This window comes from Calliopsis andreniformis, chromosome 1 (genome assembly GCF_051401765.1).
Source record: "Calliopsis andreniformis isolate RMS-2024a chromosome 1, iyCalAndr_principal, whole genome shotgun sequence".
Lineage (NCBI taxonomy): Eukaryota > Metazoa > Arthropoda > Insecta > Hymenoptera > Andrenidae > Calliopsis > Calliopsis andreniformis.
This window is the reverse complement of record NC_135062.1, coordinates 16,870,331-16,895,021: the sequence shown is the minus strand read 5'-3', so window position 1 is coordinate 16,895,021 and position 24,691 is coordinate 16,870,331. Positions and strand designations below refer to the sequence as shown.

The following is a 24,691-nucleotide window of genomic DNA, read 5'->3' as shown; positions in this document are numbered from 1 at the left end:
ACATGCTTAAATATAGTATATAAATAAAGAAGGTCAGATATAGTAGGTAAATATCATTTACACATTTCTGTCCTTTGGTTCCTTGTATGGTAAATCCAAAATTCGGAAAATATCTTCTTCAGACATAATTTTTTCTGCTTCTCCTGGTATTCCTATAAAAAATATAAATAGAATTTTTTTCATTTCTTCAATCACTTCTGCAATTGTTTAACATACCTTCAGGTGTAAGGGGCTTTAATGTATATTCATTTAAAGTGTAATTCTTTTCCAAAGCATGTACTCTCATATTTTTATTGAATAGATCACTTCCAGTGAAATAAAGTACACCACAATAATACTGATCGTGAGGTATCAATCTAATATCAAGCCTTCTGAATGGTTTACTTTTCTCATTTGGAACTTGGCAAACACCCTATAAATAGTCAATTTCAGACTAAAAACAATCTACTTCATTCTACAACACTATGATACCATAAATTTCGTTGGTCCAAGAGATATTGTATCAACAATTAATTGTTTCTTCTCCAAGCAGTCCACGACTTTTTTTAAGGCTGCTGTTTTTTTCTTTGATTCCTTTTCTTTGGAAGTATAAGTTGGATGTGTTAACAAAACATCAATATCTCCACTGTCTTCTTTACCACGTCTGTAGCTTCCACAGATTGTTACAATATATTCTTTATCCAAATCTGCAATAGCTTCCTTCATGATCTTCTCAATCAGTTCAATTTCTTCTCTTGGAATTCGTTTCTCAAAATCTTCAAAATATCTGAAAGAATATTTACCATTATAATAAAAACCATAAATGATTCCATTGGTATTATTTTATTATTACTGTAGCATACTTGAGACCAATCTTCTGATGATGGTTCAGCTTATCCTGATGTTTCTTCAAATTCTGTAAAGTTTTGATACCAGCATCCACCAATTCTTTTGCTTTTGCAGGTCCAATACCAGATACACGTGTTAACAAATTAATTGCAATATTGCTTTCATCCTTATTAATCTAAACAAATGCAAAATACAGGAATTTATGTAAGGAAAAACTGTTACATACTTTGTTATCAAGTAAATGAATTCGGAAATAAGTACATCTTCCAATTTCTGTAACTTCCCAGTACTCAAAAATTCATCAATCTTTTTTGCAATTTTTTCACCAATTCCTTGCAACTTTTTTGCTTCATCTCCACTTTTTACTCTTTCTGGCAAACTGCTCAATGTGCCAGCAGCTTTACGGTAAGCATTGTATTTGTAAATATTTTTACTGACATTTCGTTCGTAATTTGCCAACTCTGCAATATTGTATATAATAATAAAAAATTATTCTAAAAACTAACTAATAAAAACTCTGAGGTTACAAAATAATTTTAGTAGCGCAAGTATTTTTATATTAAATAATATTAAGTATAATTAATTGTTACAAAGATGTAAACGAAATGAATAAAATATATTTACCCATTAAAAAGTCGCATAAATCTTGATTTGGATTTCCTGCAATATCACTAGCCTTTCGTTTTCCCATTGTGCTTAACGAGATAATTCTGCGTAAAAACAATTTGCCGATTTTCACTGATTAATTTATTTCCAAAATGATGCAAACCTCTCGGTTACAGCCGGTTTCGTTACATTAAAACATATGATTCCTTTCAGTCAATCGTATGTACATATGTAGTGAAAATCATGGACGCAATAGCCTGCTATTGGATGATTCCTTTTACGTTCTTGTTTGAAATGTTATGGCGCAATGTTTCTACACGAGGCGATGGCGGTACGAATTAATAAAAGTTGAGGAAAATAACAAGGCAAATATCAACGTTCAACGTTTATTTTGGGCAAACAGATATATACAATTTTACTCGCAAATATAAACCATCCTTCCTAACAGGAGTTCGTTCAACAACATCACTATATTTTAATGCATTTTAAGTAGTTGATCCTTAATAGCTCCGATTTTATAAACTTCTATAGCAAAGTTTGTCTTACAAAAACACAATTGACAACAAAACATCGTAAATTGTATAGAAGCTAAACTATCTCAGCCTTATAGTTAATACATAAGTAACATAGAATAAGTAGTATCGTTTCATTTATATCTCGAATAAAATTCTAAGTGTTAATTATATATTATATTAAAGCATGAAATGAATTCATTAAGCACAATGCTGTTCTTCTGCAAATGTCAACTGCAACAAAACTGGGACATTTAGGAACATGTTCCATGATACATTCTCTTCGTATTTCGTCATAAATGTATTGCTCTTGTTTTTAAACATCGAATTGTTAGACAATTACTATGTTTTCTCGGTAAAACTTGACATTGATGGTAGCAGAATCACATATTGGACGGATCTTTTTACCTCGTTTCGTATGTCAAGTTGTCACTGATATTAATTAAGTTACTCACTTCATGCTCAATTATGTACTGGATTATATCGAGGACATACGACTGTAAGCTGAATGGCTCTTTACGCAACAACTGGAAATATAAACGAAAATACTAAATGCTAGAATAAATACTCCAACAAAAACGTAAATCCATAGCTGCGGGAATCGTCCTGATAACCACAACATTGTTAGCTCTACTGTTTTCTCTTGTGTATCTGAAATTAAAGAAAAGTTAAAAAGATATTATCAAAACTACATCGATGTAAGTTTAAAAATTTTGTTTACCAATGTAAGCTAATCCATATCCTGTGTGAGGAGTACCCATTCTGTATGAACAAGTGGGTATTTCCACTTCGTGAATATCACCCACGTCCATCCTTAACTGATACAGTGGTGTTTCATAAGGGGGTAAAATCCAAATCTCACTTAATTGATCTGTTGCAGTATCTAAACTGATATGCATAGCTTTGTGTTCATGTGCAGTAAAAATAATTTGAGGGGACAACTCTTTCAATACCTACAGTCATCACATAGTGTTACATACAGAACAGAGTTAAAAATGAGATTTAACACAGTCAACATACATTTTGGACAAAAGTACCAGGCATGAATAGTAAAGGCATATGACTAAGTACCACGTTTGTCGTATTTCGTTCTGCATAATCATTTAGAAAGGCATCTTTCGGAGCTTCTGGCATTGTGTGAGTCAATCTATTTACCTGATAATTGAAACAAATATCTTAGAATTTGTTAACAAGATTGAAGAAGCTTAGTACCCAGATTCTGTGCTTCCTTACCTTGAAAAATGTGACTGACTTATAAACTAAAGTGTCTGGTTGTGTGTATGCAAAATTAAATCTATTGTGAATATTAAAGGAGACTGAGTCCTCTTCACCTCCAATATCATTATCCCCTGGCAAGTAAATTTTCTAAGGAGAAAGATGTTTTTAAATTTGGAATAACACGAATGATTAGATAAACATTCACAGCAACTATAAGTATACCATTATATTCTCAGGCATTTCAAATATAGAATCCAATCTTGTTTTGTATGACTTGAAATCTTCTGCAGTGGCAATGTGTCCTTCATCCATAAGGTCCCCCAGAAAAACAACTACATGAGGCTGAGAGTGGCTCAAGGCTCTTGAAAATGTCTTTCTCAAGTACCTGCAAATAAGACACTGTGGAACAAAACTGAGGTCAATGTTTAAATTTGTTAGAAAATGCCAAGATTGTTACATGCTCCATCCATACCTATCGCTATCCCATTGTGCTATCCAGGAGCCAAAGTAATTTTCTTTCTTGCCACCCAATATCTGTGGGTCAGCAACAAGCAGTACTTTGACACATTCTGAACATTCTCTGTGGGACCATTTGAATTTCTGTACATCATACACCAGGAATTCATTATAAATTACAGCAACAAATACAACAAAGCCAATGGCAATTGCCCGATTCTTTAATCTGTGTAAGAAAATTTGTTAATGATATATATGAAATAATAATCTTGAAATAGCTACAAATCCTTTCACAAAATCTTTAAAATTAATGAAAATAATATGAAATTATTTTACTCCTGAGGCAGTAAGAAAATTACTTAAACAGAACTATTTATGTTTGATTACATAAGAAGTGTATTTTACCTGTTTCGTCGTAACATTTCTAAGATTTCTATTGCCGTTTGATGGAAATGGTAATTTTGAAGCCGGAATAAATCAGTGCATTTACCAGATCGCTACGAAAGCAATGAACCTCTGACATGATCCTGTTTTCTTTCGGCACGCGATAATTTAATTAACTTGGGATTATACGATCAAGATACGGATTCGCTGCTGCTTCATATTTGTAATTATCACATTCAAATACTCCGGCCAGCTGCATGACAAACAAATATTAAATTGTGAGTGTTCTTTACGCTTGCACAAGCATACACGAACTTCATTTAAATCATGTTCGTTTTGAAAAAGAATTGTTTATGAATCGTTACGTTCTAATTTCACTGCAGATGGAGACAGATGATTCTTTGCAACGGCAATTTCACTTTGTTTTTGATTAACGTAGATTAATTGTAAGAGATAAATGAACGTAGGTATGTATAACTTAAAAAATTGAAGGAGAATTATGAATGTATGCACTGATTGCTGAATAAAGTACTTTAAACCAACTGTTTTCTAATAGTATCATATAATAATTAAATAGAAATAATAGAAATACTGTCGATGAAATGAAATTATAAATGATATCTAGCCATTGACGAGGTAAAAGGTGCAATACTTATCATACAATACATATGTATTTTTAATCACGCACGGGGGGTTCGCGACTTTTTCACGATTTTTATGTCACACCCGACATTATCAATTGAGTTTAAAATAAGATAACGATGCTACTAGTGGTGAGAATTCGAATTAAATATTAGTGAAATCATTTTAAATTTGAGAGGTGACGCCTGTGCACCTCAGAATTTCTAGTGTCGACGCCTATGAGGCCCTCCATGATTTAATTTGTGGGTGAGGGGTGCGCGGGGTGAAACTCAAAAAAATTCTTTTCGCTAGATGGTGCCACCAGCGTCGCAGAGCCAAGACCGTATTCAAGTATTGGTGCCCTCCAGATATAAATTTTTGAAACACTAGAAACACTATCTTATTCCCATTGATTATGCAAAATAATATAGAAATATGCAGGGGAAGCCTAGAAGTCTTCAAATATATGAATAAATAAATAAACAATCAATTACTTAAGCTATAATAAATAGTTCACTGTTCTTTGCTTGTTTATACCATTACTTGTCATCCTGTCCATATACATTTATTATTTATGATTAATCAGAGTTGTTTTTTATTGATTTACATTGTAATACTATTAATAAAGTGCTTTATAAACATTCAAAAAATTTTTAGTAAAGGGGCACCGGTCTCTGATAATACGGTCCTGACACTATAGTGCTCGTGGCGCCATCTACCGGAGAGAAACTTTTTTGAATTTCCACCCGCGCACCCCTCGCCGACATTCTTTCTTTCGGGGTGACCATAGGCGCCGCCACTAAAAATCTCTGGATGCAAAGGCGTCGCCACCCTATGAATATCAAAAAAACCCACTTTTTGTAACAATTACGCAATACTTTCGTTCAATATCATTATACAATGATCTATTACACCTTAATAAGTATCCTGAATACCCAAGCTGCGGATGAATTAATAAATAAACAATATTTTCAATTTTCGTGTATTTCAAATGAAGGCGTTAGTTCATATCTATCACCGCTAGATGGCTACTCATTCTAGAATTCCCTTCTGAACAAATTTTCGGAACTCCTTTTTCGCAATAAACAAACAATTATTATTAGTCAATATTATAGCAAAGAAATTTCGTGAAGTTATAACAATTATATACACAGCTTTAAAAATTACAAAACACTGAACGTTCCGTTGAAGTTTCCTTGTTGAAAAGGCGCCGAGGTCAAAGAACTGTCACTTCTGGTTACAATGCTTTTTAAACAATCTAGTGCCTTTTAGTTACTAGACATTCATTGTACATACATCAATAGATATGTGTTATGCTCGCACGTATATGCATTCAATATACGTAGTGAGAATTTCATGGCCGTATCGGTCGGCCGCGTTGCGTCAGCTAGTGCAATGTTCATCTATTTTCAGTCGTTTCGCGACGGCGAATATCGTTTCTGCAACCAGTAATTTGTAGCTAGAAAAATGGCAGAGCCGGAGCAGAGGAGCAAAGAGAATTGTACGACAGGCTCGAAGGAAACGATGGTCAAGCAAGAAAAGCGTGAGAACACGTTGACAAATGGCGGGAAGGGATCTGGCGATGACGCGGATAGTCTCGAAGAATTACCTCTCGATATAGGCGAACACTACCTCGTTCGCAGATCTGACGACTCTTGGCGTAAATATATTATCCCTACCCATAATAGTATCAGGCATATACTCGCATTTTTTATTTCGATCATTCGATACTACTGAGAATTATCCTAGCTCCTTTTTTCGGATCCCATGTTTGTTTTCACTACCGGCTTTCCGGTGATAAACGATACATGTTTTGAAAGTGTTGCGATATCACGTCGCATTTCATTCGATAACGTACGAAAAATTAATTAGACGTTATTAATGCAAGAACTTTGATTAACCAGTGTATTTTTCTGTGCTGTCTGTTTGTCATTTTACGGAATTTATTTATTTGTTACACATGGCACAGTATTGTATATAGTGAAAAATTGATTTTTGTGCCAAGAATTGAGTGTATGTAAATATAAAATAAGCAAAGTAGCTAGCGAGCTTGACTTAGTTTCAAGGAATGTGATTTTTATATAATATTATATATTTTTTATGTTTAATGTTCATATAGATCCTGCAGAAATCATTCAAACCCGGTATAATGAAAGTGAAAGTCACTATGAATATTATGTACACTATGAGGGACATAATAGAAGATTGGATGAATGGGTGCCAAGAGATAGAATCATGTCAAGCAGATTTGACATGAGTGATAGGAGTTGGAAGAGTGGAGATAGGAACTCTGGAACTGATTTATTGGCAGATTCTTCAGATCGCAAGATTACAAGGAATCAAAAAAGAAGACATGATGAGATTAATCATATACAGAAGGTATACATCACTTAATGAGGATACACCCACAAAATTAAGATTATAATATCAATTGTTATGTTTTTCTTCATAGACATATGCAGAAATGGACCCCACAACAGCAGCTTTGGAAAAAGAGCATGAAGCAATAACAAAAGTCAAGTATATAGACAAAATTCAAATTGGTAAATATTAATACTTCTCTTCTTTCAATAAGCCTTGTGTGTGAAAAGGGTCTCATTATTTTCAAAAGTTCATTTCCAGGAAAATATGAAATTGATACTTGGTACTTTAGTCCATACCCTGAAGAATATGGTAAACAACCTAAATTATGGATCTGTGAATATTGTTTAAAGTATATGCGTCTCGAAAAAACGTATAGGTATCACATGGTAAAAGAAATATATTAGTACTATGTCGAATTACTTATTCCTTATTGATAAGACTTACTTCAACAATGTAAATGCTTAATTTCAGAGTGAATGTACTCACAGGCAACCAGTTGGAAAGGAAATATATCGCAAAGGCACACTGAGCATTTGGGAAGTTGATGGTAGAGAGCACAAAATTTATTGTCAGAACTTGTGTTTACTAGCAAAACTATTCTTGGACCATAAAACTCTGTATTTCGACGTGGAACCGTTCCTTTTTTATATTCTTTGCGAAGTTGATAAACATGGAGCTCATTTGGTGGGCTATTTTTCAAAGGTGCTTTGTGTTTCCCTATACGCTTTTTTTTATAATTGATCTTTTACTTGAATCTATTTAATTTATTTTTAGGAGAAAGAATCGCCCGACGGTAATAACGTCGCTTGCATTCTGACTTTGCCACCATTTCAAAGGCAAGGATATGGGAAGCTTTTGATTGCTTTCAGCTACGAACTGAGCAGAATAGAACAGACAGTTGGAAGTCCTGAAAAACCGTTAAGTGACTTAGGAAAATTATCTTATAGAAGTTACTGGAGCTGGATCCTTTTAGAAATTTTGAGAGACTTCCGAGGCACTCTCAGCATCAAAGATTTGAGGTAATGTTAGAGAAACGAACACGAAATTAGAATTAAAAAATTATAGGACGAATGACTAATTTTTACTTACAACAATTTTCAGTCAGATGACGAGCATTTCACAGACAGATATTATATCTACACTGCAGAGTATGAATATGGTAAAGTACTGGAAGGGACAGCACGTTATCTGTGTAACACCTAAATTAGTCGAAGAACACATTAAAAGCAGCCAGTATAAGAGACCAAGGCTAACAGTAGACAGCAGCGCTTTGAGATGGGGCGCTCCACCTCGGAAGAATGTGAAACCTGGCAAAAAATAGCGGAAAGCAAACGAAAACCTAATGGATTTTGCCAGCGTGAAATTCACGGCTTAAATGCGTTTAACAAACACTTGACAAGCAGCTGTACTACGATAGAGTTTGCAAAGGATGTTCTTGAGTTTGTTAAACAACTCTTCGATGCATTGCAGTTTCCACTAGTGTGCATTGATCAGAGCAAGTCCTGCTTGGAAGATATGAGCAAACACAATGAATTAGCTTCGTCATTTTTTCGGAGCGGAGACGATGAAAAGATGTTTCAGAATTTTCTTAATAGTTCTGCTGTTGCTTTTCTTCTGATGGGAAAAATAAAAAAGCAGGTTACTATAAGCACATCAGCTTCAGTAATTACAATTTAAAAGACACGAGCATATTATATTGCACATAAGAAATTAACAATTATACCACACAGTATTAGTGCACATTAATAATTTTCTTGTGCAAATTCGTTAATAATAAATCGCATAGATTCACGAGTAATCTATAACTATCCCCAAAAATGATTCTGTTGGGAGCTGTTAATGCTATGCTAAACTGATCAGTTACAATTTTGCAACAGTAGACGTATGCATTTCCTTTGCCAATTTTATAGCATACTTAACAGTTCCAGGAGCAGTGCATACTCCATATCCACCGTGTCCATAATTATGTACCACCTGTAATACAGATAACATTGTCAACCATATTTTGTTTAGGACGCAATAAAATTCCTGTGAAACTCACGATAGTCTTAGAAAGTCCATTCGCAATTAATTCAGCCTCTACTCTGACATTATTTTCTCTATGGGGTCTTAAGCCCACGTCTTCTCGCAGAACTGGAGCATTTTTAAGAGCAGGCACGAAATTCTCACATCTATCACGAATCGCTGCAGATTCATAACGACAGAGTTTTGTATTTTCTGAATCAAAGTTCCTTGATCCACCGAGTGTAACTGTGCCATTGAAACCTGGTATAATATAAGTGTCTAATTCTCCATAAAAGAATGTCTTCATCCAAGGTGCTTTTACCTAAGTATTATCTTTTCTGAATTCATTTATATTTAACTTTGACGCGTTAATATGTTTGAAAAATCATACTTTGATTACTTGACCACGTATGGAAACAAGACATCTGTCATTACACAAGGATCGCGCACCAAGGCCCGTGCAATTCATAATCAAATTCCAATCAGATGCAAGTTCATTCAAGGAGTTCAATTTTTTAACCATCAATTTGGCTCCATCTTCTTTCAATCTGTATACAGATTTCTTTAATTTTTAATTTTAAAAAATAACAGTGAATATAGATTTATTACTTTTGGCGAGCCCATGGCAGATAGAGATTACATTCAGTGAGAAGAGTCGTAAAGAAGGATCCATATTTCCAGCTGCCTCCAACAAGATCAAATTCATCTTCTGTAACTCTTCTATAAATTGGAACTATTTCTTCGATCCAGTGATTCTATTACAAAATAGAAGAAACAATAATATTCGGATATAAAGAATACTGATAAAAAAGAAGTACAAAACCTTAACAGTCTCTGGAGAAGAATTAGCAAAGATGTAACCAGAAATACTGGTCACTCCAGCGAAGGAGGCTTCCTGAGTTTTTCTTATGTCATCATAGTAGTCGTACGAATCTCGTATCCAGTCCCTGAGGAAATAAAATATGTAAAAATTTGGCAAAAAATCAGTATATGAAAACATTATATTGTTTAGACACATGATGATTTTATTGATCCATGTAGGTACCTCGTTATCTTCTCAGTTGGTCCACAGTAAGATGATCCGACTCGGAATATACCAGCAGCTACATGGCTGACAGTATTATCAAAATCAGAAGCGAACACAGTGACTTCAGCATTACGTAATTCGCGTTGTACTTGTAAAGCTGTTGTTAAGCCAATCACTCCACCTCCAACAATGGCCACTTTCATTTTCACCTTCTTAAATGTAAAATAATTTGTTCTTTTGAGAGATCTGCGACAATGCAGAAGATCTACCACGTGAGTAATATTATCAACGGTATCTCAGTGATGTATATTCTGTACCAATAAATTCTTATCTGCACCGAACGAACTTTTGTTATTGATTACACTATATTCACTGGTGTCAGGATCTAGAGATAACATATTTTCTTCCAGAATAAAGAGATATACAGAATTTATTAAAAGAATTACGTTTATTTTAATACAAATCGATACCTTTCAAAAATTGTTGTGGATATTCAGATATTATGGGCAGTTAAACCTTCTTCTTCGTTAAAGACGAGAAAGATTGTATCGCGTAAAGCAGAAAGAGTAAACGATTCGCGCTGAACAATGATCGATCGAGATATGTACAACGAACTCAAGTGAATTTATAGAATGGTTGATTAAGCTCAGCTTCTCACTTTTACTTATTTTATTTGCCTCATTCGCCACGATTAATATTATGAAATTTTGATCTAATCGTATATCTATCTTCGCGTATGTACAAACTTTCTTTTTTTTGGCAAATAAAATGAGCTCGAAGTTCCAAAAGAAAAGAACAATGAAATAGATCAAAGAAAAATTGCATCAAGACCCATTTTTTTTAACTATCTAATGCCTAAATTGAAGACAATTTATGGTGAACTATACGTGTAAAATATACAATGATAAATTCACCTCTTACCGTTACCCTTACATCTTTAACAATGTAATTGCTATTAACAATCGGTTGAAAGTCCGAGTCTCGTCATATATATAGGCATACTTCAAAACTGTACAGGTACAAACTTAATAGTTTTAGCTCATAAAAAGAAGTAGAAAGATTCTACTCTATATTCATTTACATATTACATTTTACCAAAATCTATTCCCAATATCTGTAATTCTAAATGATTGTGAATTCACCATTCCTATTATCTGCTTTTCACATCTTCTTTTTCATTTCTTTATAATTCCTATTTTAATCTAAAGTATCCCCTTATGACTACTTAAATTGAAACACGAAAAATTGAGTATTTCAATAACATTTAGTCTATAGACCTATGTATATTACGTTTCACTTTCTTTTATGAGTTTCATTACTTAGGTTTGTACCTACAGCTTCGAAACGCTCTGTACAAATTACACTCGTGTTACGTTTACAATTTCCATCGTTATCAATCTTTTCCTTTCTCTTCGGTATCGAAAATATATCAAACGCAACGCGAATCTACCGAGACGTGGACGCAATGGAACATTCACTCGCTCGAGAGCTCTTCGTGTCCTAGGAGTATGATTCAAAATCGCAAGTCGCACGAAGAGCGAAAGCTACATATTTACAAACAGCGAGAAAACGATGGATGAATTGTTACTAGTAATAATACATTATCTTTCCCTCTAGATTTCTTGCATGCAGAGTTCCGATTGATCTCGCGACACCATCAAGGCCACACATTCACGACGAAAATCAAATATTCGTAATGCTGTTCATTTTACAAATAGAGGCTACGATTGAGACAGATGCTTTTTAAATAGAACGTCGTAAAGTACAGAGGGACAATAAGTATAAATAAATGGTAGACGATCATCCGATCATTTGTACAAAAATCACTTCTAAACACAACAAGGCAGAAAGAAAGCTGAAAAGAATAACAAAAATATATACGTAAAGTCTGCTATTAACATTACTTATATATACATATAAAAATATCGTTTTCAAACTTTCTTTTGACTACCGCCAAATACTTCGAAGTCAGTTCTACTCCAAAAAGTATTTATCTCAATCACAATTTACCCTCGACAACCTAAAAATGTTATACAACAGCGTAAATCAACGAGAGAAGCCTTACGCCTTACTGCAAGGTTGTATCGTGTAATTCAGAGGAGGAGGAGGAACTAGAAGAGGCAACGGCGTGGGCGGTGGAGGAGCTTGAACAGTCGCTGGAGCTGTTGGCGTTGCCACTTGAACTTCATTATTACGTATCGTGGAATTATAAGCAGAAAGATAACTTGGCCAAAGATGCGGCGGTGGTGGAGAACCTGGAGGTGGTGGAGGTGGAGAACGATCATCCAGTTCGTCTGAATCGTCCATCATCATCGCTGTTAATGGAGTGACCCGTGGCTTCTTCAATTTTATAATCTTGACCTGACAAATACCATTTATTAAACTCTAAAACTTTCTGATGAAGAAAAAGCTTCTCTTTAAATACAAAGCAACAAACCTTTACTTTTTTCTTCGCTTTTGGCGGCCTAGTTCTCTTTTCCTGCTTCCTACTTTTTCTAGAGCTGGACCTTCGAATTTCGCGAATTCCATCTCGCGTGATCACGGATGTAGGTGGCGGAGGTGAAGGCATATCGCCTTCGCCTCCACTGGGACTGGTTCCTTCTCCAGGTTTGATTCCATCCGCGAATTGTACTGATTTCTTGCTCCTTTGTTTCCTCCTGTTTAACTTCATTGATTTAGACTTAGCCTTGGTTTGAGCCTTCGACTTGCACAATTTGGTATCACCAGCTTCATCTTTAAAATCATTGCTTTTGTCCATCTCTACACCTTCTTTGTCTGTATTATCCTCGCTGTCATTTTCGGGAGTGGATAGATCATCTAGGTTACCATTGGGAATTAAGCTTCTCCTACAATGAAAATGTAAAATATAAAACAAAATTGATATAATTACAAATACAAATTTTTGTTTGAAACGTTAATTACCTAAAACCTGATGCAACTAAGATTCCTTTCAAAGGTGGCGGAGGCAACTCTGGCCATTCTTGAGGCTCCATTTCGACTTCGGCTTTACTTTCTTCGCTAGTAGGCGTAGGAGTAATTTCTTCTGTTTCGTTTCGACGAATGTTCACTTTTGATGCAGCCTTTTCTTCATCCTCTTCTTCCTCTTCCTCATCATCTTCCGGTTCCTCTTCCTCCTCCTCGTCATCTTCCACCTCAGGCTCCTCCTCTTCCTCTTCTTCTTCATCCTCGTCGCCAGGAACTTCCTCCTCTTCCGCTGGAACAGAAGTCGCAGCAGTCGAAGCTTCTTCTTCCTTCTCAGATGCCATTGAAATAGGTTGCTGTTCTTCAGTCTCAGTCTGCTCTTCGCTCTCCCGAAGAGCCTTCAGAACTGATGAATCCAAGCTCTTTTGCTGGCTGTCTGCTTGACGCATGTTATTCTTTTCTAGCAGGCGAAGAGCACGTCGATTGATCCTCTCTATTCGCCTACGTTCCTTCTCCTTTCTTCTCATCTCACGCAGCCGTTTGCGTTCTTCTTTCTCTTTGCGACGAGTTTCCAGGATAGCTTCATAATTGTACACTGGTTGAAGTGGCGCTTCTACAAGTAACAGATGCACTAAAATTTTGGTTCTTGAAAGATCTGTTTTAAAGGCAAATAACTTTTAGTTTACTTACTAGGGAGCACTATTTCCGCTCTGGGGAACGTCGTTTGCGGTACCGCAACCTGAGGAATTGGCACTGGCCCTGGGACTGGTACAGGAACAGATAGAGGTAATGGGACTGGGGATAAAGTAGACACGGGCGTGGATGAACTAATCGCTGATGGAACAGGCACTGGCATGGGAACAGGAACTGGAACAGGTACAGATATGGGGGCTGATGGAACAGGAGAAGGCTGCGGAGCTGTCGCAGAATACATCATTCCTGCTGGTTGTTCTACTGACGAGGGTTGTCCACCACTCCAGTCTAAAGACGTCGGAACTACTTGAAGGACATTACCTACACGAACAACTTGGCTAGAACCTCGCACCATGGGAGCGGCAGGAGAGTTGGTTGGCTCTCTGCGAGCTGATGGAACTCCGTTGAAATCTGCGGGAACGACTTGCAACACGTTGCCCACCTATGTAATATTTAATATAAAAATATAAACTGTAAATGCTATTCCTTTATCTTATCTTCTCAATCACATACCTGTAAAACCGTAGGTTGTTGACGATACAGCATTTGCTGCTGCTGCTGTGGCGGCGATGAATAACATACGGTGGAATTGAAGTTATCTGGATAATCGTTTTGGACTCCTGTGCTACTGTCTTGTTGTTTTTTAATCCCCAACTCAAGTTCAAGCCTACAATTTAAATGTAGTGATTAAGGTATAAAGTGTAGGAACATCTTATTAATATTTTTAGTGTATATAGTTACCTATCGTCGAGAGATAATCGTTTTGGAGAACTTGTTGAGTCATCAATGCATGGAGGATAAGTTAAATTATTTTCACTATAGTAGTACTCGTTTCCAACTTCATTTTCATTCGCATATTGAAAACTAGATGCCACCGTTTCCATATTATCGCTAATGTGCATATCCGAGTCTAACATATTCGAGTCTCTAGATAATCCAGACACAGATTGAACGATTGTCTCTATTCGCCTACCCCTTTCCTCGTCCTTCCTTTCTCTTAGACACTCGGTGCTTCTGCCTCGTCCCACAGATGGTGATCTAAGTAAACAATCAAAATGTTTACTCTCTGTACTATAAGAACACTATTGTTTCAAATTTACCTGGAAGTTCGTAATCTTTCTGCCATTCTCAGGCTATGATCAGGACTCCTCAATCTTGATCTTGAAGTAGATCTGGTCCTTGATCGCGATCCAGATCTGGACCTCGACCTCGACCTAGAACGCATTGATCGAGATCTCGACGTCGATCGAGAACGTGAACGCGTTCTGGATCTGGATCTTGATCTCGTACGTGATCTTGATCTCGACCAGGATCTCGATCGTGATCTGGATCCACGTCTGAAACGTTCATGCGATGATCTAGGGGGTGAACGTCGAGTTCGAGATGGCGAGCGACCTCTTGGTGGTGGTGGCAGTTTATCTGATCTTCGATGTCTCTCTGTATCTAATGATTCCCTTTCCTTTTCCCATTGCCTGTCTCTTCTCGTGCCAGATCTACTCCTCCTGATAACAGAGTAGAATGATTTTTAATGAAGGCTTCAAAAAGTGATTTATAGGAAAAAGGCATGATAGCTAGAGAGATTAAACTAAAAGAAAATATGCTAGTTTAAAAGTTAAGGTATAAGTAATACCTTTGCTTGTATTTTGACATTGAACGAAGAGGGCCCTCCATAATATCCCTTTCGATACTGTCATCTCTATAATATGTTTTTTCCTCATAATCCAGATCCAATTCTGGACCATTTTGGTAGGAGTCCAACGACTCATTTCCCTCTCGTGGTACATTTTCCGATTCGTATGGCCAGAAGGATGTATCTGTATCATCTCCTCGGAATCTACCGTCTCTATGCCTGTCAGAATCTATGTTTCTCTCTCTTAAAACCTCCATAGGATCATACGATCTTCCCTCCTTATCGCGATCTCTTTCCATGGAATCATATTTTCTCCTACTCCAATCGTCTCGTTCTTTAGTGGAACCATACTTCTTAAAGTGATCTGGAAATAATAAGAATATATAACATTGTTCATTTATAATTTTAGAAAACTTATAATTATAAGAACCTTTATTATATAAGGCAGTGTTAGATCGAGGAGGACTCCTCGTAAACCTTTCTCTCCTGTCATCTGTTCTGGGTCTTCCAAATCTTTCTTCGTCGATTCTACTTGGTCGTTTCTCCTTACTCGATGAGGCGACTGCATCGTCCTTCCTCTTTGGACTTTTACTTCTACTTCTGCTCCAACTACGACTATGACTTTCGCTACGGCTCCTTTCCCGCTCCCAAGAGGTGTGTGGACTGACACTTCTTCTTCTTCTACTGCGACTGCTCGAAGGACTAGACCTCCTTTTACTGTCGGTGTAGTCCTTCGAACTTCTGCTGTCCCTTCTATCGCTCCTTTCTCTGTCATCGAATTTCTTGTCCCTCTTTTCTTTCATACGGTCACTGACTCTTTTATCATTGTCCTTTTTACTAGGACTCTTCTTTCTCTGCTCCCTACTAGGTGACCTAATTTGAGATTCTGTATCGCTAATGTCTTTACTACTAGACGGTTTAGATTTCTTGAGCTCCTCCATTTTACTAATATCTTTATCAGCTGACTTATACTCTTCGACACGATCAAAATCGAGCTTCACAGATCCTGGGGATTCTGATTTCGTCGTGATTGAAGTTTTAACAGTAATGGATAAATCTTTGGAATCTACTTTGACGTCGGTAATGGTTGTCTGTTGTTTTGGTATAATATCAACAACAGATGCATCGATATTAGTCGTTTTCTCACATTCTATCTTAAACTCACTCGTGGATTCTTCGCAAGAGGCATGCTTTATATCGTTCCTCATAGCATGCGACTCTCGAAGCTTCTTCTGGATAGTTAAAAGAGCTGCAGCATGTTGTAAAGGATCGTCTGAGATCAGTTTCGCTTTTACACGCTCGTTATTCCGGCGAACAAGCAATTGTTTAGGAATGAGCTTAAGTGCTGCTTTTCCTTCGTTAGATTCACCTCCTTTGGTACTGGTAGAAGATACTGCTTCAGAAGTTTTATTGCTAGATCTACCTCGTAATTCTTCAGATTCATATTCAGCAAATATGTCCATACATAAAGGTTTGTAATTAATAGAGTCAGAGCGTGATTCATTAATTGGAAGATTACTGGGTGAAATTTCTGAAGCTTTCAGCTCCTCTGTTTGTATACCTAAAATTTCTTCGAACTCATCCTTTGTCACTATTGGTTTTGTATACTTACCTTCTCTATACTTTATCTGGAGAGGTATGCTAGAAGCAGAAATCGACTCCTCGTCAGATTTAATCGAAGCTTCCTTCTTTAATACATCTTGCGTTATTTCTTCCCTAAGATTTAAAGAGGCTGAGTTACCATCATTAAATGTTTCTTCTTCAGACTTCTGGGATGGTGCTGGAGAACTAGGACTGTACAATTCTATGTTTTTCTTTGTTAATGTTACATCTATTTCAAATATATCTTTTAGTTGCTCAACAGATTGTTGCTCCTTTGTAATTGCTACAGGTAATTGTTCCTTTGCCTTATCGAAGAAAATATCTCTTTGAGAATCACTCTCTAAACCTTTTCCTCGTGATTTGCCTCTCGTTGGTTCTTCTGAAGACCAAGATGATTTTAATAAATCCACGTTTTCAGATTTTCGCGCAAATAAATCTATAATATCTGAACTCTTTGATGTAGATTTTCTTGATTGCTGATCATTGCTAGCATCTTGGTCCAGTGTTTTGCTTTGAGATAAAATTGAGTCACAATGCTCTAACAACACTTTATCGCTTTTATGTTCGAATTTGTTTATTTTCGCCCATTCTGCACATTCTTCTTCCCACATAACAGGAGCTTTAAGCTCTATTTTTTCTTCAGCCTGAGATGCTATATCCCAACGACTCTTCTTACTTCTTTTAGCGGCGATCGCATCATGTTTTATTGACGCGTCTATATCATCGCTGACTGCATTTATTTCTTTATGAACACTATCAATCGAAGGAATACTATCTTCAATATCTTCCTTTCTCTCATCTTTCTTCCGCAAAAATGGTTCTTCCTCAATATCCCATTCATCCCTCTTTCTTTTATTTTTTTGTTGCAGAAGCATCATAGCTTCTCTTTCTCCCTCTTCTTGTTCTTCTTCCCAGATTCTCATCGCAGAAAGCCGATCCTGCCTCTTCTTGCACTCTCTCGAAGTTTCTTTCTCTATTGATATGTACGTATCTGTCTTTTTATCGTATCGAACTTCTTTTTCTATTTTCTTTGAAGAGCGCGAGGATTTCCTCTTATTGATCGTTAAGTCTGGCACAGCTTCCAAACTGTCAACTTCCCATTCATCTGCTAGTAGCTGTCTTTTACTTACTTCTCTCTCGAGCTGAGTCAAAGATGGTACATTTAATGTATCGAAATCTGTTTCGCCCCATTTCTCTTTCTTCTGCTTCGACATTCGTTCGCTTTCTTTCTCCCAATCAGCTAAAAATTCATTACTACTTATCTTTTCCTTATCCTTCTTCTTTTTCTTCTTAGCATCGCTGTCTTCTTCTATATTTGTATTCTCTTGTACAATTTCTTTACCGACGCTCGAACATTTCTCCTTAAAACGTTCGTCCTTTTTAATTCGCTCATCCTTACTTCGTTCGTCCTTCTTCTCCACTTTTCGAATACTTTCTACTTCAGGATTCTCTATTTTTTCTATGCCAGGATCCATTTCCCACTCTTCCAAATATCTCTCCTCAATTTTGCTTTTCTTCTTTTCATCTTTGTGAATTTTGTTACATGTTAATTCCTGTTCTTTATTCCAGATATCATGCTTCTCGCTTGATCTCTTTCTTGACTCGACTTTCACTTCTTCTTTAATCTTTTTTATTGGAACTTGAGAGCGAATCAATTTTGAACTATTTGGCGATGGACACTCCAAAGGTGACTTCTCAATTGCTTTTATTATATCTTCATCGTTTTGCTTTTCAGTGTACTCACATTTCTGTTTCGATTTCTTACTAATTGTTTTTTTCTTTCTTTTACCATCGGAAGAGTCACTGTTACTGGAATCGGAACTTACTTTTCTTCTTCGCTTTTTCTTCGTCTTGGCTATTCGTTTTGCTTTCTTCTTCCTCTTCTCGGATTTTCGCTTTTTCTTCCTTTTCTTCTTCCGCTTATCGTCAGAACTGGAAGAATCACTACTACTGCTGCTGCTTTCACTACTATCCGAGTCCGAATAACTCGAATCGTCATTCGATAACTTTCGCTTTCTCTTCTTCTTCTTCTTCTCTTCCTCAGAATCTGAAGAACTCGACGAACTGGACGACTCACTACTGGAAGTCATTTTTTTTCGCTTTTTCTTCTTTTTTACCTCTCTAGAATCAGAATTTTCGTCGCTTAAACGTTCTACTTTGATTTGAACGTTTTCCCAGTCACTGGGAATCGACCTGGAATCCTCAGAATCGCTTTTATCGTGAAATTCCTTGTTTTCTCCCGTACGTTTCTGTACTTCAACATGGGAGCTACTCGAAGAGATTTGATCATCCACGATTTTTGTAATTTTTTCCACAGCTTGACGATTATCGTTACCTTTGAACTTTTCTTCTGCTTTACTTGTATCACCCTTATCTGATTTCTCAGGTACCTTGTGCTCCTCAAAGGTGAAGTTATTGTCTTCTGGCAGATTAGTTTCTATATTAAACTCGTGATAACTTAAAGGAGAAGTAGATTTAGCTGTGACTGCCTTAGGAGAGAAGTCTTCTGATCCAGGAATATCTGTGCAAACCATTTTCATAAATTGCTCGTATTCTGACGCCAACTTTTCGTTTCCTGCTGATTGTAATAAAGGAGGTGTCGTTTCTCTGGTATCATCCTCGACCTGTGCGATGCTAGAAGATTCATTATCATCATTGATGATCTTCTTATCTTTAGCAACATCCTCTTCCACCATGCTTGAACGTGGAGAAAATGTTTCCCGATCTGAAAAAAAATTTTATTTCTCAAAACTGTTCTTAAATAATACAACAAGAATAGAAACTGTAAATAGAAAAGCTTTACCTCTTTCTGACGGAATATCGTTCGATTTTACATTATTGTCTTGGTCCTTCGCTATATCAGCCGACAGTCTATCTTCATCTTCACTGTCCCATTTGGATCTGGGAAGCTGGACGTTGACTGGAAACTGCCATTTGGTTTTCTCGTTGATCTTGCACATGCCTTCCTTTGGATACCAATTACGTACATGCTGTGGTTTCCCTGTTTCCTCTGTATTGTCTCTGGAATTATTAGAATCTGAATGGGTAAAGGGAAATTGAAGAGACGATGGACATTTTGATATACCGTAAGAAATCTGCTTCAAGAACATCCCGCATTTTTTCACGACGATCACTGGGGACTGCTTCAAGAATCTGTTGGCGATTGAGGAACAGAGATATACGAGGATTTTCGGAATAAAGCAATTGAGGCCTTCCTCGTTTAGTTACTCTTATCGATTCAGGATGATATTCTTTAGGTCCGTCGATGCCTTCAGCAAGAAAAGCGTATCGTTTAAAACGGCAGTCGTTTAGTAGTAACATTTGTTCAAAGCAGCGTTGATAATCCTCGACTGTTCTGTAATATAGATATTTTTATATTTGTTTAACAGTAAAGAAATACAGTGTATAAATCATGGACAAACCTGTTCTTTATTACTCGTTCCGAGTAATCGTGCCTTCTAACGTCCATAATGTCATCCATAGTTATACCACATTTTTTTAATTCCAGCCATGAAGAGGAATTCGTTATATCTTTTTCTTTACCTTTTTCCTTATCCTTATCCTTATCCTTTTCCTTTTCCTTTTCCTTTTCCCTTCGTTCCTTGATTTCTGAGCTCCTTTCTCTAGAATCGCTTCTCTTTTCCCTAAAACTTTCTTTTTTTTCTCTTGTACTTTTCTTTTCCTTCACATCCTCCCATCTGTCTCTCTCAATGTCCTTCTTATCCTTTTCATCGTCCCTCTTATCACGACTTCCTTCATGTTTACTAGTATCATCTCGTTTGTCTCTGTCGTCCTTTTTATCTCTCTCTTTCTTACGTTGCTCTCTATCGTGCGAAATTTTATAATACCGTTCTTTGCTATCTTTTGATTCTCTATTTATGCTATCCCGTCGTTCTTCTCTACTATACCGTCTCCTTAAAAAAAGAGTATGATAAATAAAAAAATTAATAAGGTGCATAAAAAAAATAATTACTAACATACCTTTCAGAATATCTATTTTCTATTGATGACTTTGAAGAATTTTTACGAGAAACACTAACATCATCTTGTCTACTTCTTTCTCTCATACTTTTTATGCTTTCTAACAAATTTTGTCCATTCCTATTTGTATAGTTTTCTTCTTCTAAACTAGCAGCTGCCATGGCTTCTGCCAATAACATTTTACTTTTAGATTCTTCCCTTCTAATTTCTTCAATAGCTAATATCTTTTCCTCTGTATAATTAAACAGGATTAAAGTATTAAAAAATACTTGTTTAATATGAAAAGTATTTAAATTGAATTTAACAAGTAGTACCTGTTTTCTTTTTTGATTTACCACCACTGGTATGACGATTATGAAATTGCTGCATGGCATCTAGGTCCATATTTAATCCTGTACTTGAATCATTTTGCAAAGACTTGCCATCACCTGGCTTAGTCTTAGAAACTTTAGTGGATTGTGCCTGAAGTAAATTGGATTTATTTTGAACCTTTGGCAGCACATTGAACTTATTGGCAAATGCCATCAATCTCTTTTTAGCCTGAATTTTTCCTAGCACAGGTTTGAGCAGTCTAGGACTTTCCAATCTAGGTGTGTCTCCATCGCTAGCTTGTCCTTTAGTGCTTTCTGGAGTTTCTGGCATTTGTATATCAAGCAGAGATATTGGAATGTCTGGTGTTGGTTCCTCTGGAGCATAAGCATCCTCTGGCTGTGACATTATGTTAATGCTTCTCTTTTGCACTGCTTCTATATACACAAAATCACATTACAATGAAAGAAAATATATAATATAACATAAAATGAAGATAATGAGTTGAAGGATTTACCTTAAGAGATCTCAACTACATTTGCTTCTGTCATTGGCAAAGTCTTACTTTATCATGCATGCAATTACTTTCTTATACTATTGCAGGCATCAACAAAAGTCTTACTTTTCATGCTTGACGCATATCAGATTCTACAAAAAAAAATGTGCACCATTTATGCTTACATCGGAACACGTAATGATTCCTCTCTCAATAAAACAACCAATTGTTTAACCACTCATCCTCTATCTTTACATATTACAACTTCCACTGGAAATACCACTTTTGCAATAAAATACGACGAATACACTTTGATTATAAACATTAACACGTATACACACTCCTAAGAATCTTGTTTATTTGTTACAAAAGCTTACATCTATGCACGTTCATCGATTATAATTTCATTTACGGCCAGCCGAAGTCAAATATTATCTCGAAACAGATTCGATGAATCATTGCTACACAAAAATACCGAAGGATTTCAGACAATCGGGCTCTGCCTTTAACGTAAAACTATGGAACAGAATATAAGAGAATTCGAGTCTTCGATTTTCGTGTAATGCTTCGTAAAATAGAGGGAAGCTCTACTGTTCTCAACGAAGCGTCAGCTATGATTATTCGATGAAACGCAACGAAATCCCGGATAAATGTTAAAGGAAGATTATAAAGCGAGCCAAGTATCACAGAGCATAGTGTTATTCAGTGATAGTTCGATGACTTACTCCTTGCCGAGTGCTAAGTAACCGACGAGTACATGTTGACCGCGATAAAAGTGACAATACGGTTCGCGCTTCACAATACTGATGTCTGAGCCGCGCGAACGTTTTTAATTCTATTATATTGTACCTATGCTCGTCTAAGTCAAACGGAGCCACTACATGAAAGGAGTCAGACATTTTAGTCAAACGGCAGGCCGGCAACTACGAACGCTCGTGTATCCGGCTGATGCAAGGATGCCAATATTTGAGAGACAAAAGGGTTATGGTTACTTTTATATAGGGTGTCCCATTTTAATCTAGAGATACAGAGTAGGACTCATATGATAAAGTCCATTTTAATTTTTGATTATAGTTATACATGATATTTTTATTACTATTTTTTTTTACTTCAATTCTTTTGGATTGCTTTATTTTATCTTTATGTTTACTGTAAATATGTCGTCATTGTTTTAATATTTCTTTGATATTCTTTGTTCTGATCAGTATATCAAAACGATTTTGTGATAAATGATTATGCGATTCTCACGTGTACCTATATATGCATTGTACAATTAATGCGTAAATTAATCTTCCGTTTCAGACGGATCACCGCCCATCGCTTTCCAGAAAGCTGTAACTAATTGTTCAGCCGCTATTCTTCTCTGGTTCGTTGGTAGCGACGCTGCGTGTTCCTTCATGGCCATTAATTGACTGAATAATTCACCGAAGTCTGCGTTTTCTTCCCCCATAATACCATCTGAAAACATGACCGATATAAATGGGGTGGAAGCTTTTTATTTTGGAATGATCTGGCTTAATTTGAAAGGTTTCCAAGGTTTCCAATGGTTTCTTTCTGAATCTATTTAGTAGGGCACTGGAGAAGCACCATATTTATAAAATTAGCCTTATCTTTTAGTCTTGACTGACCTAACATGTTCTCCATTGGTAGCCTTTCTGTGGAATCTTGAGTTAACTTGATGTTTTCAAATTGTTCTTCAACACTATTCATGTCTGAGCTTTGTTCTTCAGTGTTTGATGATTTACCTATGAAATACAAATCAATTATATAAATTTCTTGCACTAAATAATACTTATAATGGAATTTATTAGGATTATTTATTGAGAACCTTTGAGTGTCATGTTAGGCCACATATGAGCATGTAAAGCTTCAATTATCCTTTCAGTACCATATTTATTATGTTCTGAATCTGCCTCTGAAGCATCCTCAGGTCTATTTAATTCAATCAATTCAAATTTCTTTTGCAGACACCATTTGATTACTGAAAATAAAGTACATTATTACTTAAGAAAATTCATATTATATAGAAAATATGATTAATAAATACCTTTGTCTCTAATGAGCACATCTGTTATACAATTACAAGAAAACAATAATACTTCTGCTTCTGCTAAAGATGAAATTAAAGATGACCATTGTTTGAAATTCTGGTCTGCATTTTCCTAAAGATATTAATTCTGTAAGCTATCACCCACTTAAAAATCCTGTTTATAAATGGAAAAGCTTACTGCCTGTGGATCATGATGCACAATAAGAGCTTCCACACCATCAATTACAATATCTTGAGATGGATTTTCTGTGACACATACTAGCACCTGTGTTTTGTAATACTTGTTTTGAATGTTCCACAAATAATATTCGAAATAATCCTGATTAGACAATTTCTCTGCACCTATACCTGTAATATAAAAACGAGTAACAATTAAAATGTAAAAAATTCGAAGAAGATGGACCACTGTCAAGAAATAAAAGGATAAACAAAACTTACTTGTAGCAATTTCATTAGCCTTTCCTTTTTCCGTGCTCACTATCAGTAATCGTGGTAAATTCATCGCCATCAAAATTGATTGCAACAACAAATAGCTTAAAACATATTAAAACGTCTAAGAAAAATTGTTTACTGTTTATCGTTTAGGTTATGTTTACATACAGCCGTGAATACAGAAATGCGCCGTATTTTCGAAATTAAAATAAATCGAGGTTTTTTTAATATTCAATTGTTTATTCGCTATTGTGAAATTGTATTATTTTAAATCGTTAATATAGTATTCCGTTTCATAACATTTCGATATGGACGATCACAATGAAGTTGTTTCTTTTCATTTGATATTAAAAAGACTTGAATTGCATATGTCCATCGAGTTTACGCACTATATTATACACTCGACTTAATTGAATGACATATGAATCATCACTATCTAATATTAATTTTTTATGATAAGAGCATTAATTCAGCGTTTATTCTTTTCCTATTCACTTCTAATTATACTTTTATCGATAATATTGTATAGGTATTAATTTCGACGATTAAGAAAGAA

The 24,691-nt window shown here is 35.9% G+C and overlaps 6 protein-coding genes across 11 annotated transcripts; 1 reads left to right on the top strand and 5 right to left on the bottom strand.

Annotated features, from left to right (window-relative positions):
* Positions 1-14: 14 nt before the first annotated feature.
* On the bottom strand, positions 15-1,632 carry LOC143178904 (DNA polymerase beta). The gene is made up of 6 exons (XM_076377839.1): positions 1,453-1,632; positions 1,090-1,289; positions 843-1,003; positions 472-766; positions 217-412; positions 15-152 (listed from the first exon to the last, which is right to left on the bottom strand). Exons 1-6 carry the CDS (start codon positions 1,517-1,519, stop codon positions 58-60), a joined length of 1,014 nt encoding a protein of 337 aa, XP_076233954.1. The 5' UTR covers positions 1,520-1,632; the 3' UTR covers positions 15-57.
* Positions 1,633-1,806: 174 nt separating this feature from the next.
* Positions 1,807-4,710, bottom strand: Mppe (Metallophosphoesterase). 2 transcript variants are annotated; one of them, XM_076392214.1, is made up of 8 exons: positions 4,693-4,710; positions 4,026-4,257; positions 3,637-3,846; positions 3,387-3,549; positions 3,180-3,311; positions 2,967-3,101; positions 2,668-2,899; positions 1,807-2,597 (listed from the first exon to the last, which is right to left on the bottom strand). In XM_076392214.1, exons 2-8 carry the CDS (start codon positions 4,040-4,042, stop codon positions 2,425-2,427), a joined length of 1,062 nt encoding a protein of 353 aa, XP_076248329.1. In that variant the 5' UTR covers positions 4,043-4,257; positions 4,693-4,710; the 3' UTR covers positions 1,807-2,424. The 2 variants fall into 2 exon arrangements, with proteins under 2 accessions (XP_076248329.1, XP_076248322.1); XM_076392207.1 differs by lacking the exon at positions 4,693-4,710 and adding an exon at positions 4,370-4,661.
* A 1,270-nt stretch (positions 4,711-5,980) lies between these two features.
* Positions 5,981-9,029, top strand: Mof (males absent on the first). 2 transcript variants are annotated; one of them, XM_076393090.1, is made up of 7 exons: positions 5,981-6,285; positions 6,745-7,004; positions 7,078-7,168; positions 7,248-7,375; positions 7,461-7,673; positions 7,764-8,008; positions 8,091-9,029. In XM_076393090.1, exons 1-7 carry the CDS (start codon positions 6,093-6,095, stop codon positions 8,308-8,310), a joined length of 1,350 nt encoding a protein of 449 aa, XP_076249205.1. In that variant the 5' UTR covers positions 5,981-6,092; the 3' UTR covers positions 8,311-9,029. The 2 variants fall into 2 exon arrangements, with proteins under 2 accessions (XP_076249205.1, XP_076249197.1); XM_076393082.1 differs by having other exon boundaries at positions 7,461-7,691.
* On the bottom strand, positions 8,656-10,272 carry Daao1 (D-amino acid oxidase 1). The gene is made up of 6 exons (XM_076393114.1): positions 10,039-10,272; positions 9,817-9,940; positions 9,603-9,748; positions 9,385-9,541; positions 9,031-9,315; positions 8,656-8,963 (listed from the first exon to the last, which is right to left on the bottom strand). The coding sequence occupies exons 1-6, from the start codon at positions 10,221-10,223 to the stop codon at positions 8,850-8,852; spliced, it is 1,011 nt and encodes a 336-aa protein (XP_076249229.1). The 5' UTR covers positions 10,224-10,272; the 3' UTR covers positions 8,656-8,849.
* Positions 10,273-10,425: 153 nt separating this feature from the next.
* Positions 10,426-22,938, bottom strand: LOC143188653 (uncharacterized). 4 transcript variants are annotated; one of them, XM_076393037.1, is made up of 16 exons: positions 22,379-22,938; positions 21,675-21,805; positions 21,163-21,594; positions 20,849-21,080; positions 20,290-20,781; positions 19,953-20,222; positions 19,671-19,888; positions 15,696-19,592; positions 15,266-15,629; positions 14,736-15,137; positions 14,377-14,673; positions 14,149-14,302; positions 13,633-14,077; positions 12,943-13,555; positions 12,458-12,866; positions 10,426-12,381 (listed from the first exon to the last, which is right to left on the bottom strand). In XM_076393037.1, exons 3-16 carry the CDS (start codon positions 21,563-21,565, stop codon positions 12,082-12,084), a joined length of 8,496 nt encoding a protein of 2,831 aa, XP_076249152.1. In that variant the 5' UTR covers positions 21,566-21,594; positions 21,675-21,805; positions 22,379-22,938; the 3' UTR covers positions 10,426-12,081. The 4 variants fall into 4 exon arrangements, with proteins under 4 accessions (XP_076249152.1, XP_076249161.1, XP_076249167.1 ...); XM_076393046.1 differs by lacking the exon at positions 21,675-21,805 and having other exon boundaries at positions 21,839-22,938; XM_076393052.1 differs by lacking the exon at positions 21,675-21,805.
* Positions 22,817-24,511, bottom strand: LOC143183183 (alpha- and gamma-adaptin-binding protein p34). Its single transcript, XM_076384658.1, has 11 exons — positions 24,493-24,511; positions 24,300-24,381; positions 24,142-24,236; positions 23,882-24,051; positions 23,701-23,815; positions 23,482-23,634; positions 23,287-23,434; positions 23,109-23,228; positions 22,958-23,065; positions 22,902-22,907; positions 22,817-22,850 (listed from the first exon to the last, which is right to left on the bottom strand). The coding sequence occupies exons 1-11, from the start codon at positions 24,509-24,511 to the stop codon at positions 22,817-22,819; spliced, it is 1,050 nt and encodes a 349-aa protein (XP_076240773.1).
* Between the last annotated feature and the right edge of the window lie 180 nt (positions 24,512-24,691).

Coding starts and splice junctions, on each gene's coding strand:
- Daao1 (XM_076393114.1), bottom strand. CDS start 10,223: ATGAAAGTGGCCATTGTTGGAGGTGGAGTGATTGGCTTAACAACAGCT. Junction 9,941..10,038: donor CCAACTGAGAAGATAACGAG/GTACCTACATGG, acceptor TTATTTCCTCAG/GGACTGGATACGAGATTCGT. Junction 8,964..9,030: donor ATGGACTTTCTAAGACTATC/GTGAGTTTCACA, acceptor TCTGTATTACAG/GTGGTACATAATTATGGACA.
- LOC143188653 (XM_076393046.1), bottom strand. CDS start 21,565: ATGTCACAGCCAGAGGATGCTTATGCTCCAGAGGAACCAACACCAGAC. Junction 14,674..14,735: donor GAAAGATTACGAACTTCCAG/GTAAATTTGAAA, acceptor TTGTTTACTTAG/ATCACCATCTGTGGGACGAG. Junction 14,078..14,148: donor AACAACCTACGGTTTTACAG/GTATGTGATTGA, acceptor AATATTACATAG/GTGGGCAACGTGTTGCAAGT.
- Mppe (XM_076392214.1), bottom strand. Junction 3,550..3,636: donor GCACAATGGGATAGCGATAG/GTATGGATGGAG, acceptor TCTTATTTGCAG/GTACTTGAGAAAGACATTTT. Junction 3,312..3,386: donor AAATGCCTGAGAATATAATG/GTATACTTATAG, acceptor CTTTCTCCTTAG/AAAATTTACTTGCCAGGGGA.
- LOC143178904 (XM_076377839.1), bottom strand. CDS start 1,519: ATGGGAAAACGAAAGGCTAGTGATATTGCAGGAAATCCAAATCAAGAT. Junction 767..842: donor CATCAGAAGATTGGTCTCAA/GTATGCTACAGT, acceptor ATATTCTTTCAG/ATATTTTGAAGATTTTGAGA. Junction 413..471: donor TTGGACCAACGAAATTTATG/GTATCATAGTGT, acceptor GACTATTTATAG/GGTGTTTGCCAAGTTCCAAA.
- Mof (XM_076393082.1), top strand. CDS start 6,093: ATGGCAGAGCCGGAGCAGAGGAGCAAAGAGAATTGTACGACAGGCTCG. Junction 6,286..6,744: donor CAGATCTGACGACTCTTGGC/GTAAATATATTA, acceptor ATGTTCATATAG/ATCCTGCAGAAATCATTCAA. Junction 8,009..8,090: donor CTCAGCATCAAAGATTTGAG/GTAATGTTAGAG, acceptor AACAATTTTCAG/TCAGATGACGAGCATTTCAC.
- LOC143183183 (XM_076384658.1), bottom strand. Junction 23,635..23,700: donor TGTGCTCATTAGAGACAAAG/GTATTTATTAAT, acceptor CTTTATTTTCAG/TAATCAAATGGTGTCTGCAA. Junction 23,229..23,286: donor AGGCTACCAATGGAGAACAT/GTTAGGTCAGTC, acceptor GTGCTTCTCCAG/TGCCCTACTAAATAGATTCA.